The following is a 19,943-nucleotide window of genomic DNA, read 5'->3' on the forward strand; positions in this document are numbered from 1 at the left end:
GAGCAGATACAAACTACTATACATAAAATAGATAAAACTATATAGCACAGGGAACTATATTCACTATCTTGTAATAACCTCTAATGAAAAAAGAATATGAAAAAATATATATGTATAATTGAATCACTTTGCTGTACACCAGAAACACAACATTGTAAATCAACTATATTTCAAAAAAAAAAAAGTGCTGAACACCATTAGCCTTTAGGGAAATGTAAATTAATACCAGAGATATACTACTATCCACATGCCAGAATGGGTAAAAACAAAAAGACTGACAATAATATATGTTGGTAAGGATATGGAGCAACTAGAATTCTCATACACTGTAGAAGAAAATGTAAAATGGAACTTTGGGAAAAGTCTGGTAGTTCATCATAAAACTAAACATAAACATACCTACTCAAACCAGCAATTCTCTTTTTTAAAAATTATTTTACTTGGTATTTTAGAATTTAATCCATATTTTATTGTCACCCCCTCACCTGCCCCCTTCATTTATTTATTTGGCCATGCCGTGTGGCTTGCAGGATCTTAGTTCCCCGACCAGGGATTGAACGCAGGCCCTCAATAGTGAAAGCGTGGAGTCCTAACCACTGGACCACCAGGGAATTCCCTCAAACCAGCAATTCTATTCCTAGGTATTAAGAAGGAAAAAAAAATACATATATATATATGTGTGTATGTGTGATATATACACACATATATATTATATATACACATATAAATAAAATAAATATATATACGTACATATATACATACATGTAAAATAAATACATACACACAACATGGGATTGAACTGCACAGGCCCACTTATACATGATTTCTTTCACTAAATACATACTACAGTACTACACAATCTAAGGTGGGCTGAATCCGTAGATGAAGAATCACAGATGCAGAGGGCCAACTGCAAAGTTATATGTGGATTTTTGACTGCAGGGAGGGTTGAAACACCTCCTGCACTGTTCAAGGGTCAATTATATATATAATATATATATATATATATATATATAAAATCTCCATATCCATAAAATAACTTGTCTAAGAATGTTCATAGCAACTTTATTTACAATTGCCCAAAACTAGAAACAGCTCAGGTAGCCACCAACAGGAGAATGGATAAACAAACTAAGCTTTCTAGTCACCTGCTTCCACGTTGGCACCCCTCTGATACAACAACTAGGTTGTTCTCTTTAAATACAAGTTGTATTTAAATACACCCTGCTACCACCCTGTTGTAGTTGGAATAAAGTCCCAACTCCTACCACATCTACAAGGCCCTGTGATCTAGAGCTCTCACTTACCTCACCTCACACCATTTTTTCCAGAAGTCTCCCTTCTATATCTCAAAAATTATAAACTAATTCCATTTTAAGGGCTTGCACTGGCTGTCCTCTATCTGGGCAGCTGTGCATCCAGAATTTTACATGCCTCTTTCCCATTACTCTGGGCTTAATGCAAATATCTCTGCTCCAGACCCTCCCCGATTGCTAAACTAAGTAGCTTTCTTTTCCCCTCTCTCTATCCCATTACCCTCTCTTATTTATTCATTGTACTATGTGAAATTATCTTTTGTTATTTACATACCGACTGTTTTTTTTTCTCAGCCCGAAGGTGAGCATAAAGACATCTTGTTGACCAACATATTCCTCAGTACCTAAACGAGTTCCTATTAAAAAGCAGGCACTCAGTAAATATATGTCGACTAGTTATTGCCATATTCAGGGTTGTCTTCAAATGCTAACACAATCTTAAGATCAATATAAACAGTGACATAGTTTATACTTTCTTCCAAAGTCTTAATAGAGATATTCAAAGAATGAAAGGAATTTAAGAAATGAACACTTCCCTTATTATTCAGGTTAAACATTGAATGACTACCATGCATTGGGCTGTGCTTTACATTATTTAATTTCTCAAAAACCTTGGGCTATATGGGTGGTAACCATGTATAAAAATGCAAATTCAGAGAGATTTAGTAATTTTTTCAAAGCCACACAGCTAACATGTGGTAGGACCAAAATTCAGTCTTCTAAAGTCCATGCTTTTCCACACTATCACAGATCATGATAACTTAATAAATGCATACTTTTTCTCTTATTTTGAAAGATTCTTCCAAAATAGGACTCAAAATTTATCAATGATGTTTACAAAATTAGAAATTCAACCTTTATTTACCTTCACTTATTTGGAATTTTTAAGAACAACCTAAAGCCACAGATGCCATTTATGTTTCACTGAAGAAAATTATAAAGGCTCATTAAATACTTCTATAATTGTGGTCAGTTATACTTCTTAACACTGAGCTCAGGTAATTTTCTCTGAATGAACAGAGATTTATTTAAGAAAAATAAAACACTTTGCCTTAAAATCTCTCTAATACTTAATAGTGGGAAAAGGGGAAAGTTTATAGGGGAAATTAACAAGAATTCATAATGTTAATCAATTATACAGAGTGCGAAACCATCTTCAAAGATGTAAATTACTGATCATTTCATCCTTGCTATTACTATTCTTTTTCAGTATGGATAAATAACCCATTTATTTCCAGTTTTAGAGAGAATGGTTTTCCCTTTACGTTCCCACAATTCCATCCAACAATAATACTAGCATTGTCGTATTATATTAGATTTTAAGTATTCCTCAAATTCACATCTGCCTAAAGGGCCTGCTAGTGGGTAATGAAACTTCTTATGCCTCCCAATTTGGAATATTCCCCTTCTTTTTCCTCCTTCCCTACTGCTACAAACTCCACCCATGTCTAGGACTTTCTCTCCTCAGCTAGCTCAGCTTCTCACTAGTGTACCTTTTTTTCACCCTAGAAACTTCCCTTACTATCCCCAGATGTACCCTCTGATGAAATGGCCTGAAGAGTCAGCAGTGAATTTTGCTTTCTCACTGGAAAAGAGGTAAATCCTGTCATGTTTTAGTTAAAATGATTTATAATCATCACTTAGGAAGCCTTTATCTTCTATTTATCCCTCACTGAACATAAAAGTTATAATGTCTAGAAAACTTAAAAAAGGATGTGCATTCTAAGCCAGAGAATCCAGAAGGAATGATAGTGAAAAGGACTGTTGGGTATATTCACTATTTCAGTCAGCACAAAGAAAAAGCAAATGTCAAATGTCAAAAAGGACAAAACCAGGAGGCCTGGCATTCACACTGGCAATAAACCACAGCTACTCAATAAAGAGGGAGTTTCCCATCCCCAAATCCCCACCCTCTAAGGCCTAGAAAACAACCACCACTCTTAGAGCTCACAGTGTTCCTTCACCCAACAGGCAAGCAGGTGCTATTTGGGTTAGAGAAAAGCTGTCTAAACTATCTGGAAGAGAGTTCCCCGGAGGCGCAGTGGTTAACAATCCGCCTGCCAGTGTGGGGGACATGGGTTCAATCCCTGGTCCGGGAAGATCCCACATGCCACGGAGCAACTATGCCCATGCAACACAAACTGAGCCTGCGCTCTAGAGCCCGCGAACCACAACTACTGAAGCCAGCGCACCTAAAGCCCGTGCTAGAGACCGTGCTGCGCAAACAAGAGAAGCCACCGCAATGAGAAGCCTGCACACCGCAACGAAGAGTAGCCCCCGCTCACTGCAGCTAGAGAAAGCCCACGCACAGCAAAGAAGAACCAACGCAGCTAAAAACAAACAAACAAACAAACAATCTGGAAATGTGAACTTTTGCTCCCACAGGCACAGCATCACATGTGGTGATTAGGTCTAAAGTACCACTAGCCACTATTAGTTCTGGCCTAGGATTAGAATAATTACTATAATTTAAATGGCTATTATTTATTGAGTATTTAAGCATATGTCAGACACTGTGCTAAAGTACTTTATATACCTCACTTAATCCTTACAAGAACCCCATACGATAGGTACTTACTGTTATTTCTATTTTTTTCAGATGTGTAAGCTGAGGTACAGAGAAGTTAGGTAATTTGCCCATGTGTAGAAAGTGGTGAAATCAGAATTCTAACAGTATTCTGATTGATACCAAACCTATAATTATACAGTATTTATAGGATGATGAACCAATGAACTTGCAGAAATAATTTCACATATTCCTATACTGGGTCTGCCTATATTTGACTAGGCAGAATCCTAATAGGTATATTTGGATCCTATTAGGTTCATCAGCTAAACTGTAGACTTTATTTACTCTAATTAAATATCACAAATATAGCTATTTTAAAAAGCACACAAAATTTACCAACTGCTTAGCACATACCTACTGTGATGTTACCCATCTTGCTTTGTAATGTTATATTACCTGTAAAAGAGAAAAAGACAACTTTATACATTAGGGATAATCTAAAAAGGAACTGTGTTAATGGTATCCTAAAACATGGTTAGATACCCACAACGTTATTTAATAACATTGTTATTATTGTTGGCAATTTTTCTCAGATCACAAACCTAGTGAGAGATTCAGTTGCAAGTCGAAAATAAACACATTTAGGCAACTATATAAATTCTCTTCCTCCACCCCACCTTAATCTTTTATAGCATAACTAAAAAACAAACCCCCATACTTTCCAGGAAACATGGAAGAAAAATAATGATTCTTCTAAAACCCTAAAATGAAAAAATTACTTAAATGTGCTCAATACTCATTTTCAATCTAAACATCACAATATTTATCAGACCACACAAAGACAAGTTTTGAACCAAATAACACTAAAATAATCCATGGAAAAAAGTAATTACTATTATTTTTCAGGCCAGTTTGGCATGTCTATCTGTTAGATTAAAGTGGTTTCTGTGCCAAGAGTTTAAAAGTTTTGAGGCAGGAATAATGAAAACACTGAAATACAACCAACAAAGAAAAAAATCTTAAAATATTTCCACCTTTCAATGAAAATATATTTTCCAGGATACATATAGGATATTACAACCATTCTTCCCAGCCCCTTCCTCCAATACCAAAAACAGTAGGATTTTTCTTCATATGTGTTTGCGTGTATAATTACTCCTAGAGTCATACTACCTATATTTACTGCACTGAAAGTGTAGGCAATATTGTCTCTTCTACCATAATTCCAAAACTACAGTAAGAAGTAAAGGAATAACTTATCTCAGAATTAATCTAGAGTAAGTGAAATCACTTACTTCATTTCATGCATCTTGTAAATACTGACATGTATCAGTACCCGGGAAAAAGAAAAAAAAGGCACTTGATTCATTTGTCCAAAGTCAAATGTGCTCTAAAAGTTTTATATTCCATCATACTTCATGTGAATATATGAATAAAATTGGGCTTGTGTGGGCTTCCCTGGTGGCGCAGTGGTTGAGAGTCTGCCTGCCGATGCAGGGGACACGGGTTCGTGCTCCGGTCCGGGAGGATCCCACGTGCCACGGAGCCGCTGGGCCCGTGAGCCATGGCCGCTGGGCCTGCGCGTCCGGAGCCTGTGCTCCGCAGAGGGAGAGGCCGCAGCAGTGAGGCCTGTATATCGCAAAAAAAAAAAAATTGGGCTTGTGTGAAGTTAAGCTTATAAAACTATTTTCAAGTTTCAGTAAGTTACAAGGTTGTGAAGAACCTCCTGTTAAATGGTTAAGTAAATAAATATTATTTCATTGGTGTGCTCTAGATACTCTTCCAATTTTCAACCCCAGTAAATGCAGATTCACATGCAAGTAGTAGCCAAAGATCTTCTAGCTTCTAAGATGGCTTCCAATGATCCCTGCCTCCCGGTATTCATGCCCTTGTATAATCTCCTCCACTCATGTGTAGGAGATTTGCTTTGTTTTTACCAAAGAGAATACTAAGGGCAAAAATGATGGGATGTTACTTCCAAGACTAGGTAACAAAAAGATTCTGGCTTCTGTCTTGCCAGCTGTCTTTTGCTCTGATGGAAGCCAGCTTGCCATGTTGTCAACTGCCCTATGAAAAAGGACCAAGAGCAAGGACCTGAAAGAGGCCCCAAGCCAAGAGAATCTAAATTGAATCCTGCCAACAACCATGAGTGAACCAGGAAGCAGATTCTCTCTTGGCTGAACCTTCAAATAAGCCCATGGCCCCAGCTGATACCTTGATTACAACTTTGAGAGAGATCTGGAGGCAGAGGACCCAGTTAAGCGACACCCAGATTCCTGACCCATTCAAAGTGTAAGAAAATAAATGTTCGTTGTTTTCAGCTGCTAAATTTGTTACACAGAATAAGGTAACTAGAAAAGATTTTGAAAGCTGGAAGTGGGGTGATGCCACAATAACTAAAAATATTGGAATAACTTTGGAACTTGACAGTAGGCATAGGCTGGAAGGATTTTTAGGAGCATGGTAGAGAAAACCTAAATTGCTTGAACAGTGTGTTAGTAGAAAGCTGGACTTTGCGTCTACTTCCCATGAAGGCTCAAAAGGAAGAGAAGTAAGTGTTTTTGGAAACTGGAGGAAGGCAGATCCCTGTTAAGTAGTATTGGAAACTTTGCAACACTGTTACTATCAGTAACGTGGAAAGTAGGAAATGTGCCTAATGAACTGAATGATCTAGCCATGGAGACTGCCAAGCAGAGTCAAAGTGTGGTAGGTGCTGCCTATTTTTCCTTGGTGCTTCAGTAAAATGCAAGAGAAGAAAGATAAGCTAAACTAAAGAAAGGACTGTTAAACAACAAAAAGACCAGAACATGAATGATTTTGAAAAGTCTGAGCTTCTCAAGACGGCCAAAGATGCTAAAGGTAAGAATGGCTTCTATACAAAGTCTGAATCCAGGGCATGGCCAGAACACGGCCTAAAAATGAAACTGGTGGATTGACTGTAAAATCTTTTGTTAAGAATCCAGAAAGCTCAAGGGTGATACCGCACAGTATTAATCAGTTATACAAAACGTCCATTAAACAGATTATGGGTATCTCACAGATCCTCTCAGTCAAACAATAGGTCCTCTAGAAAGCTTCAGAGTACTGTATCTTAATAACTCTGCGGAAGTCCATATTTTGAAGAGATTCTTGGCTGTGGCTTTTATCTAATGGAATAAACCCCAATATGATTCACAGGAGGCTGACAAAATATTTGAGAGAAGTGCATCAGCAAACACATTGCTAACTTCGACTGAGAGGGACAGTGACAGTACAAAGTGAAATGAGACCATTCAACCCCCAAAATTCTGCTGGCAGGAAGCAGACTGAGGAACCTCCTCAGCTGCAAACACATGCTACATTTCATGAAAAAGGAAGGATGACTCAGAGTGCAAAGTCTGGAACCCTGAAGAATTATTGCAAGGCCTTGAGATCTAATCAAGTAACCTCCAACGTTTGCCCACCTGAATTTCAAAATCATTATGGACCAATGAAGCCTTTGTGCCCCTTATTTTCTCCTCTTTGGACAGGAAAGTCTATGGAAATTATCCTATGCATATCCCATCCTTGTATTCTGAGTGTGTAGGTGGTGTATGTGGGTTGAGGGGGCTAAAGAACTTGTCTCTTCAGTTCACAGGTCTTCAGATTCAGAAGAACAATATTTGAGTTATATTTAAGCAACTATACCCAAGGAGGCTCATCTACATCTGGATCTGATTTTGATGTAGAGATTGTGGACTCTGAGGAGATAATGTAATGGGATGAGACTTTGGGAACCTTGAAAGGAAGGGAGTGCGTTTTGCGTGTGGGAAGGACCCAAATCACTTGCAGGGGTTGCAGAGAACAGACTGGCCATCCAAAACCTTATAGGCTATCTGGGGAGATGCACATATGAGAAGATAAAAATTAGAATTTATTAATAATTATAAGTGAATGTTGTAACTGAACAGTATGAATTAGTTGCCACAGCCGTTCAGAGGAAACAGACTAAAATGACCTGGCATGAACAGGGAGAATAGTGATACTGGAGATATCACCAGAGTGGAGGTTTGAAATGTGGGTAAAATTTGATGCTGAAGGGAAAGGATTTTGTGGAAAAAATAATGAAGTAAGCAAAGGTAAAAAGGCATAACGATGCACGCTATTATTTAAATCATGCTCATCAGTTAGGCTGGAGCAATTAGGCAAGTCTATGAGGACAGGGATTAAGTCTTTCTTATTTAGTGTTATATTTTGAGAGCTTAGTATATTGCCCAGTACATAGTAAATACTATTATTTTTTGAACAAATGTTCAAAATTAGTTTGGAAAAATAGGTAAAAATAAATCTGTAGAAGAACCATAGAGTGCTTAGTCTACAGACTTTATCCTATACTGAAGGGGTCAGTGAAGAATTTCAAGATAGGCAGCAATACAAGAAAAACATCTTGCATCCCTTCCTAATCTTTAGGAAAATTAAGCTAGTGTGAGACGCTCAGAATTCTCTTTACTGTTTTCACCTTATGAATACTTCAAAAATAAGGTAAAGCAGACCCCTGATATTTGTGATTTTAACTGTTAGTAAAGAACTATGACATGGTTCTACAATCAGTCATTTAGCTAGTAATAAGTTCAGTCACCCACTCGCAAGACAAAACTTTGGAGCTTTATTACCTTATACTAGTCTTCAGTGAATGCAGTAAAAATGTACTTTTTTAAATGAAAATAGAAAACGTGGTCTTTCTCAAAAAGTTAATCATTAGTGCTTGTAATGAAAGTGAAGTGATCAAGAAAACAACGGTTTTAGAGCCATAAAATAGAAGCTTTAGATCCATTAAAAAATGAGGACTAGTTCACATTATAGCAGAATCTGTACAATCTCAAACTACCTCTCTCTTGAATGTTAGAGTTCTGTACAGTAAAAGCATAACAGAACAAGAAAAGTATGGAACTAATTTTAAATATAAAGAATATATCAAAATATTTTTATCAACACTAAAGGATTTTTAAAGCAATAAAAAAATATTCTCCACGTATATCAAAATATTTAGAAAACCTCTACCCTAAACAGAAATATCCCAAAGTCTTTAAAATATACAACATGGAACTCTTGTCTCCAATACTTTGTGGAATAAGGTAGAATATTGTAAAGTACACAAATCAACCAAATGGGCATTACTAACACAATTTTCTATATTTTGGTTTCACCCATTTCATCTCCAACCACTGAAAATAAACAAATCAACTATTTGAGAGGAGTATATCTTTGCAAAAGCCTTCCTTCCAATAAAGCAGATGCCATATGGTCTGTAATAATTATGTGTGCTGACTCTTCTTTCAAGTTATGAAACTTTTCCACAAACCCCAATTTTTGAGAAAATATATAGTTCTCCTTAACTAGCAACTCTTCATTCTAGTGTGGTCAGAGGAAAAATAAGCTATCGATTTAAAGATAAACATCAGTTTATTTTTCTTCACTAAAATAAATGTAATTATGGTTAAAAACAGCACATATACTTTCATAATCCAAACAGAGAAAGCAAATATCCTTAAAAGTTAAATCCTTTTTGTGCTTCTTTTTTAGGGGGAGGGCTGCAGGAGCAGGAAGAGAGAGATTTTTTATTTGCAAGCCACAGGGCTAAATGGTAAGAACACAGAGAAATAAAACATGACCTTTGCTCTTTAATAATGCAAGAATTTATGGGTCAATGGAAGGCCAGAGATGGGGGAAGGCTGCTTTAGCTGAGTACTAAAATATTACTAAAAGTCAATGAGATAAAGAAAGCCGGGAAAATCATTTTAGGAAGACTATAATTGATAAATATGATCAAGGGCTCTGATCGAAAACTCAGAAGTAAAGAACAAGTAAGAATATACACAGGAAGAAGTAAGACACTGTGTAATTCTAGAAGACAAAGCATAAGGTCAGAAAAAGGAATTAGTAAGTTAGCTAAGTCACTGAGGCAGTAGAAAAGGGTTTGGGTAAGAGAACGCCATGTTCAATGTGCCTTTCTAATAACCAACCACAGCTATAGTGAAGAGGATGAATTTGAAGAAGGCAAGACTGGAAGCAAACTTACTGTTAGAGTTGAGGCAAGAGATGACAAGAATATGAATTAGAATAGTACAAGTTTGGGTACTTCCCTGGTGGTGCAGTGGTTGAGAATCCACCTGCCAATGCAGGGGACACGGGTTCGATCTCTGGTCTGGGAAGATCCCACATGCCGCGGAGCAACTAAGCCCGTGCGCCACAACTACTGAGCCTGCGCTCTAGAGCCCGTGAGCCACAACTACTGAGCCCACGTGCTGCAACTACTGAAGCCCACATGCCTAGAGACCGTGCTCCGCAACAAGAGAAGCCACAGCAATAAGAAGCCCACGCACCACAACGAAGTGTAGCCCCCGCTCGTCGCAACTAGAGAAAGCCCACGCACAGCAATGAAGACCCAACGCAGCCAAAAATAAATTAATTAATAAAATAAAATAAATAAATTTTTAAAAAACCAAACGAACAGTAGAAGTTTGAAAGAAAAAACTGGGATAGATTGAAGAAATATTTAGATGATAAAACCTACGTATACTTTGGGATTGATAGATGTGGAAGGTGATAGAGGAATTTAGGGTTACTTCTAGATTCTAGCTTGGGAAATTAGGTACATGGTAATATTAGAATCTGCAAATGGAAATAAAGGAGGAGGATTATATTATGGATGAGGTTGGGGAGGTGAGGGCTGGGAAAGTAGGAGAAAAGAAGTTAGAAATGTGAAGTCGTTTGAGAAGCCTGTAAAGATCCAAATGGCTATATCTACTAAGCAGATGGATGTATAAACTGGAAGTCAGCACTAGAGATACATATTTGAATTATCAGAATACAAGGGTAGCTGAGACTCAAAAGTGTATAAGATGCCCAAGGAAAAGAAAGAATGGAAAAAACAATGAAACAAGGATGAAATCCTGGAGAATAGCAAGGGGGTGTGGAAAGAGGAGGAACTCATAGACATTTGAGAAAGAGCAATTATAAATATAAGATGTGACACAGAAGTGCCAGTACCCCCCTAACACTTGTGTGCCTTTCTCCTTCCTTAGAACACACTAAACTCTTTATCTCAGACTCCTGCAGTTAAAGTCATTTGAAAACATTCTGGCTAACAAATTTCTCACATGATCCTCTATGATCTCTCTTCCTTTAGTGGAAACTTGGAAGCCACACACTGAAAATGGCGGCATCAGCTTTATGGAAGGAGCCCAGTCCCTCTAAGGACCTGAGCAGAGTCAAAACACTGCATGAAAGAGCAACATATTTTATCATACGTCTAAATCATGAAAAAAAAAAAACCTATGCTGTCTGTACCACAAAGGGAGCTGTAATTCCTCTCTGGTATTTCATATAAAAAAGTTTTAAGTGTCCAGATTCAACATTAACATAAATTATCATGTGTTAAAATGACAAACAAACTTCACAATGAACTTAAGAATAAACACTAGAATTAGAACAAAGCATTTTCATGAACTTCATGAAGAGTTCCATTCAATCCAATAAAAGTTCCTTTCTTTTAAAATTTTATATTACTTCTGACTTTCTAAATTCACAAGGCAGATTTATAAATTCACCAGAGCCTATATGTCCTCCTTAAAGCAAATTGAGGCATTTCTTTGTGCTATCAAAATGATCAACTGTATTTGTATAGTTTGTGTAACTTTTACTTCTGTGAAAGTTTCCAAAATCCAAAGTAATTATTTAAGGAACAGTTTAAGGATGTACAAATTGCTAAATCTTTGGGGGAACAAAGGACTTCTGAAGTACAGAAAAATGAGAGAACTAATAGTCATCAATTTATGTATTAATGTATGTTCCCAAAGAGTCTAAAATAAGACCCTAAGTTATATAGGGAATCTAAATATCTTAAATGCAGTTTAATTCATTAATCATTTATTCCAAATAATAACATAAGTTAAATATAAAACACTAAAATGACTGTCATGAGTACTCCTACATATTAACCCTAATTAATTTGTTTAAATTATGTCATAAATAAAATCAATCCCAGCAAACCATTTCAAGGAAGCTTTTCTTTCTAACTCAGGAGACTATATACCTATATTTAAAAAATATATTTACTAGAATATATATAAATACATGTATATCTTATATATACATGTACAGAATTCTTTTAAAATCACAAATATTCAAAGAGCAGAATATAATAAAATGTACTTTACACAGAATCTAATTTCTTATAATTTAGAAGGAAATCAAGATAGTAAACTGTCACAAAATTTTATATCTAAACACAAACTATCCAAGTACTCATTCTCCCACTAGGTTCTCAGTGCCAGAACACTGGGGAATATTTGTTGAGTCAATGAATAAACTAGTTTCTTTTGTATTAGAAGGCACACATACTTAATAGATGTGATTCAACCAACATTATAAATAGTAAATATTACTAGTCAATTAGATTACTCATTTTCTTACCAAGAAAATATTGTTAGCTCTACTTAAAAATTTCATTTTGAAAACCATTCAAGATAGATTTTTCCCTTCTCTACACACAGGAGTCAATTTGCAAAGCCAGGAAAGACATATTACTCCTTTCATTTTCCCTTTCCTCATTACCTCTTAAGTATTCAGCAGTATGTTGGGTATTAGTTTGCATCAGGGTATATGAACAAAAAGACTATACAGACAAGAAATAAATTTCATGCTCTGTCTTCCTTTCATGGAAGACTTAGAAGCCACACACTGAAGATAGCAGCATCACTTTTAAAGAATGAACCGAGTCCCTGAATGGCTCCACGGAGCTAAGCTGAACCCAAACACTACATGGAACACCACGTTTTCATAAGGCACAAAAACCCTGAAATTGGAGTTTACAATTTAGAACCCAGCTGAAGCAGTGCACCTGTGTTGTAGCTCTGTCTGTCTAGAGGAAACATCTCTAGAGTGACCCAGGTAGCCCTAAAAGCAATGATGGAATTTGGGTTGCAATCAAGAAATTCACCATGGCTATGTGCACACATTTGTTTGAACACTGTTTAAAAATATCTCCTAAAAAGTCAAGAAACCTGGATCAAATTCTTGCTCTTCCACTAATTAACTTATAATTGAGAGCAAACAATTAGACATTTCTAAGTTTTGTTTTCTTCATTTGTAAACAGCCAATTATCCATTAAATAAAATGGGCTGGCTCACTTAGGCACTCAATACATGTTTGCTTTCAAACAACCACCCCCAACCTATTAACACAAGGGCTCCAAACTCATACACCTGGTAAATCTATGAAAAAGACAGTTATTGTCATCATATTTGTGGTACAAATGGCTTTTTACAACATCTGTATGTTGGGTTTAAAAAAAACATCTACCTTAAGAAAAAGAAGCCAAACTTGGACTTCCCCGGTGGTGCAATGGTTAAGAATCCACCTGCCAATGCAGGGGACATGGGTTCAAGCCCCGGTCTGGAAAGATCCCACATGCCGCAGAGCAACTAAGCCCGTGTGCCACAACCACTGAGCCTGTGCTCTAGAGCCCACGAGGCACAACTACTGAAGCCCTTGCGCCTAGAGCCCGTGCTCTGCAACAAGAGAAGCCACTGCAATGAGAAGCCCGCGCACAGCAACGAAAACTCAATGCAGCCAAAAATAAATAAAATAATAATAAATTTACATTAAAAAAAAAAGAAAAAGAAGCCAAACTAAATAAATCCTAAACAGGCAGGTCTTAGAATGTGTATATTCTTATGAATTTGTTTTCTGTAAGTCAGATGTTTAGAAGTAGCAATATATTTTCCTGTAAAAATAAGTTTTAAGATTCCCAAGCTAGTTTATTTAAATACAGCCAAAATATGAATCTAATTGGTGTTATATGACCATCACCACTTTGAACAAAGACTTCAGTGGAATATATATTCAGAGTTCCAGCTTGGGATGATCCTTGGGAGGTATCTCTCCCTACTAAAATCCCACTAGCTAGAGCATAGGGACTTCCTTCCACCAGTCACGACTCTAATCTTCTAACCTATTAAGAGGTAGGGCTAGAACACTGCCTGTTCTTCCATACCCATCCCACCTCCACACTCCAAACTCAAGGAACATGTGCATATAATCCCTTAGGACAAGGATGGAAATAGGGATGGCATAGGAGGGGGAAGCAAGAAACTTGGGCCTCTCTTAAGGGTGATTTAAAAAGTAGGCAGGCACAGAGTATGACTAAGAAATGCAGATTTTTTTTTCAAATCTCTCTCTTTCATATACTTACTACCACTGAAAAACCAAGCAGAATGAGGGCCAAGGACTAGATGGAGAAAGCAGGGCTGAACAACATGGAACCTCTTGTACAGTGGCAACTGGATCAAATTTTCCCTTCTCCTACTTCTCTCTGCTCCACTAGTATTACAAACAAGAGAGATGATGCTCAGTCCTTCCACTAGACCGTGAGTTCTTTAAGGATAGGTATCATCTCCTGTACAACTTCATACCCTTGGTGCCTGAAAATCTGGCACACAGTAGATGGTCAATACATGTACTGCACGAATGAATAAATATAACGGTAGTCGGTGCTATGAGCCATCATTCAGAACCCCTTTGTAACTGCAGGGCTTATTTTCCTATCTATTGGGAATACTGCTGGCAGACAGTCTTCAGCTCTCTGCTCTCTTAGGGAATTGCCTTATCTGAAAAGAGCCATTTTGATCCAAGATCATTGTGCTTCTGGGGCAGTTTGCATCTAAGGATTGGGGATATAAAGGTCCATCTCCCCTCACCCCAACTTGAGACAATTCTGAGGACCATCCCAGCTTCAGAGCACCCCTTTGGGGTTGTTGAGACTTATCAAGTCTAACCTCTCCTGTGGAAACTGGGCTTTGTTCCTTTGTATGGCACTGGTCCCCAGAGGCTTCCCTGGTAAATCTGCTACACTCTAATTTCCATCTCAGAGTCTTTCAAAATCCCAACCAGAGACAACAGTTCAAAAGAGGATCTAGGTCTGGCTCAGACTGAAACCACCAAAGGAAAGGTATTTGACTTCACATTAAAGGTCAGTAAATATAAAAGGTTTTATAAAGGCTAAAGAATGAACTCTTTTATTCCTAGCAATTTGTTTCCATTTCAGCCACTGTAAGTAATCAAGAGATCTACAGTATTTTACAGAGTGAAGTAAGTCAGAAAGAGAAAAACAAATGCCATATGCTAACACATATACATGGAATCTAAAAAAAAAAAAAATTTGTTCTGAAGAACCTAGGGGCAGGATAGGAATAAAGACGCAAACGTAGAGAATGGACTTGAGGACACGGGGAGGGGGAAGGGTAAGCTGGGATGAAGTGAGAGAGTGGCATGGATTTATAATGTACTACCAAATGTCAAATAGATAGCTAGTGGGAAGCAGCCGCATAGCACAGGGAGATCAGCTAGGTGCTTTGTGACCACCTAGAGGGGTGGGATAGGGAGGGTGGGAGGGAGATGCAAGAGGGAGGGGATATGGGGATATATGTATACGTATAGCTGATTCACTATGTCATAAAGCAGAAACTAACACACCATTGTAAAGCAATTATACTCCAATAAAGATGTTGAAAAAAATAAAGAGACCTAGAGTATTTTGAGGACTGCTTCAAAAAAGTACATCTGTTTTACTATCACGTAAACTACTAATGTACCAAGTTCAATTCTCAACTTACTTAAAAGAAAGCAAAAAAATTTAAACATTAATGAATTCAGTGTAAACAAGGTATAAAGCACTGCAGAAAACAGAGCTGTTCTTATCATGGGTGTTAATCAACATGTGACATGATAAGGAATTGCTTTTCCACTAAAAATTACTCAATATGTTAAGTACAGTACTTTTAATCACAATTAATGGTTAAAAATACAATGCTTACATAAAAGTCATTGTTGAAATATGGAGTTACAAATTACCAGAACTATTCAAGGCACACCTCAGTAAACAAAACAAAAAACAACAAAACTGATGAATAACTAACAAAACTATTTGCTTTATTTTGGACTCAAATAATACCTTAACCCTACAAGAATGGTTGATGAGGTTTAACTATGAAATTGAGGTTCAAGAATTATTTCAAGCATATAAGTACTCATTTTTTCAGATTTTTTTTTAACTGTAAGACTACCTGCCAATTTGCTAAATAGCATGGTTTGCACTAGCCAGGTTTTCTAATACCACCTAATAATTCATGCTGACTAGTAAAATCTGGAGGTTTTACCAAAATGTATAGATAAATAGATTCAGCTTTCCTATAGAAGTTAAATGAGTGGACTACGTACAGCAAAAGTTTGTCTATAACTCCTGGAAAATGGTCCAAAAGGCATTTAGCAGATGTGTATATACTACTTTCCAGGATAAGAGATTCTTAATTCTATGTGTACATATTTCAGAAAACATACCTGGACTTAAATCATCTGCTATGTGGGAACTGAAGAAGCATGCTGAGTGACACTGAATACCAGCATGCCCTTTGCCATATTACTTCACCATTACATTCTCTTCTTTTCTTTCAATAACACAAAAGTTAACTAAGTAATATTACATATCTGCAGAGACATGTTTTAAAAGTCACAAGATGCTATCTAATTAAAGAAAACTGAAAATGGCAGGGCACTGGGAGGACCTGGTGCTAGTACTAATACACATAAAGCATTTCAGCCAAAATTAGTATCACTGAATTGCTATAATCGGATCCCACACAAATGTTTCATTAATTTATTTAATCCTTAGCTTTCCTATCATAACATAAAAGCAATCACTCAGAACCCATCTTTATTTTTTAACACTGCTTTTATTTAATTGTGCTTTCCTCTGAATATTCCTGCACATATTTCCTTGTTTGTTGCCTTCTATAAAGAAATGCATTAAAAATCAGAATTATTATTAGCTTCATGTATAACAGCATAATATTCAATTTCTTGCCAAAATAAAATTCAGTACCATATGAGTCACTTTATTTTGTGGGTTTTTTAAAAGATGGTTAGCCTGCAATTAATTATTTAGAGGGGCAGCTTCCTAACGGCAGATCCTCCTTCACCTACAAAGAAACACAGTCATCTCTTAAAATTTATGTCATGTGGCATATCTAAGATGTATTAGGCCTCTGTCACCTTACCATGAACACTTCCTAATGTAATATCCCCAGCAGCAGAAGATAGAAATGATGATTCTGTGTAAAGACACTTGGCTTTCAGCAAACCATCTTCAGTAGATACATTAACAGAACTTCCTTGCAGTTTATCTACGGTCACAGTCTAGTAAGAGAAAGACTCAAATCAGTTCATTATAAAATGAAGACTGGTAAAAAGCCAGAATTAGTGGGCAACTAATATGTACAGTACACGGCCAATTTATTGACTTCAATTCCCCAGCTCTAAATACAAGATTATGAGCAACAGTGTTTTCTCTGTGGAATAGACCCATTATATTCCTTCATTTATTTAGATCTTCTTTAATTTCTCTTAATAATGTTTTATATTTTCTATGTAGAGTTCTTCATCTTTTGTTAAATTTATTCCTATTTGATGTATTCTAAATGTTATTACAAAAGATAGCTTTTTAAACTTCATTTTATCTTAACTGGCTTTTGTATTTGACCTTAAATCCAAAACCTCACTAAACTCACTTAACTGATTCTAATAATCTACCTGAATTAAAACAATTTTTCTACATGCATAATTATGTTCTTTACAAGTGATCGTTTCATTTCTTCCCTTCTAATCCTCATATTAATACTGTTTTTCCTGTTCTTTCCCGCCTTACGATCTGGCTCAGGCCTCCAATTTAACAGTGAATAGAAGTGATGAGATAACAAGCATCCTTATCTTATTCCTATTCTCAGAGGGAAAGCTTACAACATTGCATCATTAAGTATGGTGTTTGCTATAGATATCTTCTAGATCCCTTTTTTTTAGATTAAAGAAGTTCCCTTCTATTTCAAATCTGTTTTGTTGTTGTTGCTGTTTAACTCATGAATGGGTTTTAAATTTTAGCATATACTTTATCTGATTTTATTGGACTCTCATATGATTTTTCTCATTTCATCTGTTAATGTAGTGAATACACTATTACTTCTAGAATTTTTCCACTTTACATCTAATTAGCCAGTAGCTTTCCACTGAACAAAATGGAAGGATTTTTGTATTTATCCCTAAACTTCTCTAACAAAATTCAGTATACATTTATGTCTCAAATATTGAGCCCAATGTAAAATGAAGGTATCTAATTAAGGATTCCAAATTATCTTTATAGTATTTTAAACAAATGTTTTATAAGCATAAAGTGAGCGTTAATATAAAATTGTTGACATAAAAACTGAATCACTAGGAAGGCTTGTCACAGTTTTGCCCAGGGTCAAATTCAAGCATTACACTGAGGTATTTAAAGAAAGAACATTATTGTTTTTCAACACATTGGCATCAGTATTATATTCAATCGTTATACTTCCTTCAAAAATTGTTGAGTTCAAAATATTATTTAATAAGAATTGAGTTTCAAGAATACTAAAATATTAGAAGACAGATAAACTATGAAAAGAGAAATTAAAGTACCCAGAGGTTGTTATGGAAAGCAAACTAAAATTACTTTGCTGTCTAGATTTGAAGTATATAATTTTGGTTTTTAATGGACTTTTATTAGGTATATAAAATACCAATTGCTTCTTATCTGCTACAGCTAATTATGGATTCATAGGAATTTTTTTTAAATCTAGTTTCAATAAATCTGTCAAAGAAAGATAGATATTTTACATACATTCAGATTTGTGAGAATACACGTTTTGCGTTCCTCAGTGTAATAGTAAGGTTTAAAATTTCTGAAAAAATTTATCCTTTACCTACAAAATTTCTTCATGAAAAGTTGCTTTATGCATAGCTTAAAATTCTCCAAGTATTTCCATAAAGCAGACAACAAATATGAATACTCTAGCTTTTTATAAATAGTGAGGCTGCTTTAGGGAATATCAAAAGATAAATGTTGCAAGAATATTTGAAACTTAATTGAATTGGCAAGGGGGAACTTTTGATTAGATTCCCCCCACAACCAAATAAAGCTTTTAAGACACTCCTTATGAGTATCAGAAAAATGCCAAGGATTTACTTTGTTCATTAAACACTAAATATCTTACCCTGTAGGAAGCTAAAAAATATCCTCTCCTGCCCCACCAAACTAAATGAAAGCAAGCAAAAGTACAACACTCATCACAATAATATAGCTATTTTAACCAATCAATCCGTAAAATTAATTTCAAAGAAATAGAAAATTCACTAAGGGCCATATATAATGCACTATATCAAATACTAACTAGCACAATTAAACTTAGGACACCACAGTTTACAGCAAAATATTGAGGATCTTATTTATAGTTACTAATGCTAATGGAACAAACATTCAAAAAAATAGATTAAACTGTACAGCTTGCTTATTAAGTGAAGTAGATATTTAAAGAAAGAACGAAAAGTAGATCCAAAAATACCTTTCTTAGAGAGATATTGCTATAAATTAATTTGCTTTTCTATACAAGAAGAAATTTTTTTCACAAAGTTATTATAAACCAACATTATAAAATAAAAATGAAGTTTTAAGGAAAAACTGTGGCCTTGTAGCCCAAACTAAGAAAGGTCAACTGATAACTATATTATCAATTCATTCAACAATCATTCATTCAACAATCCATTCATACAATGGATTTCTATCTTGTCTGTATCAAACTTAGGATACTGAAATTAACAATACAATTTAAAAACAGCCATTCCATATAAAATGATACATAAACAATATACTGTTAAGTGTTTATAATGCTCACTTGATTCTCACAATCTTGTTGAGCAGAAAAAACAAACAATACCATTCCTATTTTATGAATAATGAAACACAGTCTCAGTAAAGTTAACTGATAGGTCTAGGACTGGCCAAATCACCTTTCCTGTGTTTTATTTACCTTTATCATCATCATTATAGTCGACACTATAATGGAGTTAGCTATGCAAGACATTATTTTAAGTACCTTATCTGTATTATGCATTAACTCATTTAATCCTCATAACAACCAGTGTGAGTTAATGTCATTACTATTATTCTATTTTCCAGAAAACCAAGACACATAGAGGTTAAATAACTCATCTGAAGTTAAAGAGCTTAGTAAGTGGCTGAGCCAGGGTT

The 19,943-nt window shown here is 35.8% G+C and overlaps 1 protein-coding gene across 5 annotated transcripts in view; it reads right to left on the minus strand.

Annotated features, from left to right (window-relative positions):
* FAM185A (family with sequence similarity 185 member A) overlaps positions 1-19,943 on the minus strand; it is an 88,495-nt gene that overhangs the window by 57,875 nt on the left and 10,677 nt on the right. For all 5 annotated transcript variants that reach the window (XM_060020304.1, XM_060020306.1, XM_060020305.1 and 2 more), the window contains exons 4-5: positions 16,900-17,038; positions 4,240-4,281 (exon numbers count right to left, since the gene is read on the minus strand). In XM_060020304.1, the coding sequence (XP_059876287.1) occupies positions 4,240-4,281; positions 16,900-17,038 (181 nt within the window). The remainder of the gene's footprint in view (positions 1-4,239; positions 4,282-16,899; positions 17,039-19,943) is intronic.

The sequence above is a fragment of the Delphinus delphis genome, chromosome 9, assembly GCF_949987515.2.
Source record: "Delphinus delphis chromosome 9, mDelDel1.2, whole genome shotgun sequence".
Classification (NCBI taxonomy): Eukaryota; Metazoa; Chordata; class Mammalia; order Artiodactyla; family Delphinidae; genus Delphinus; species Delphinus delphis.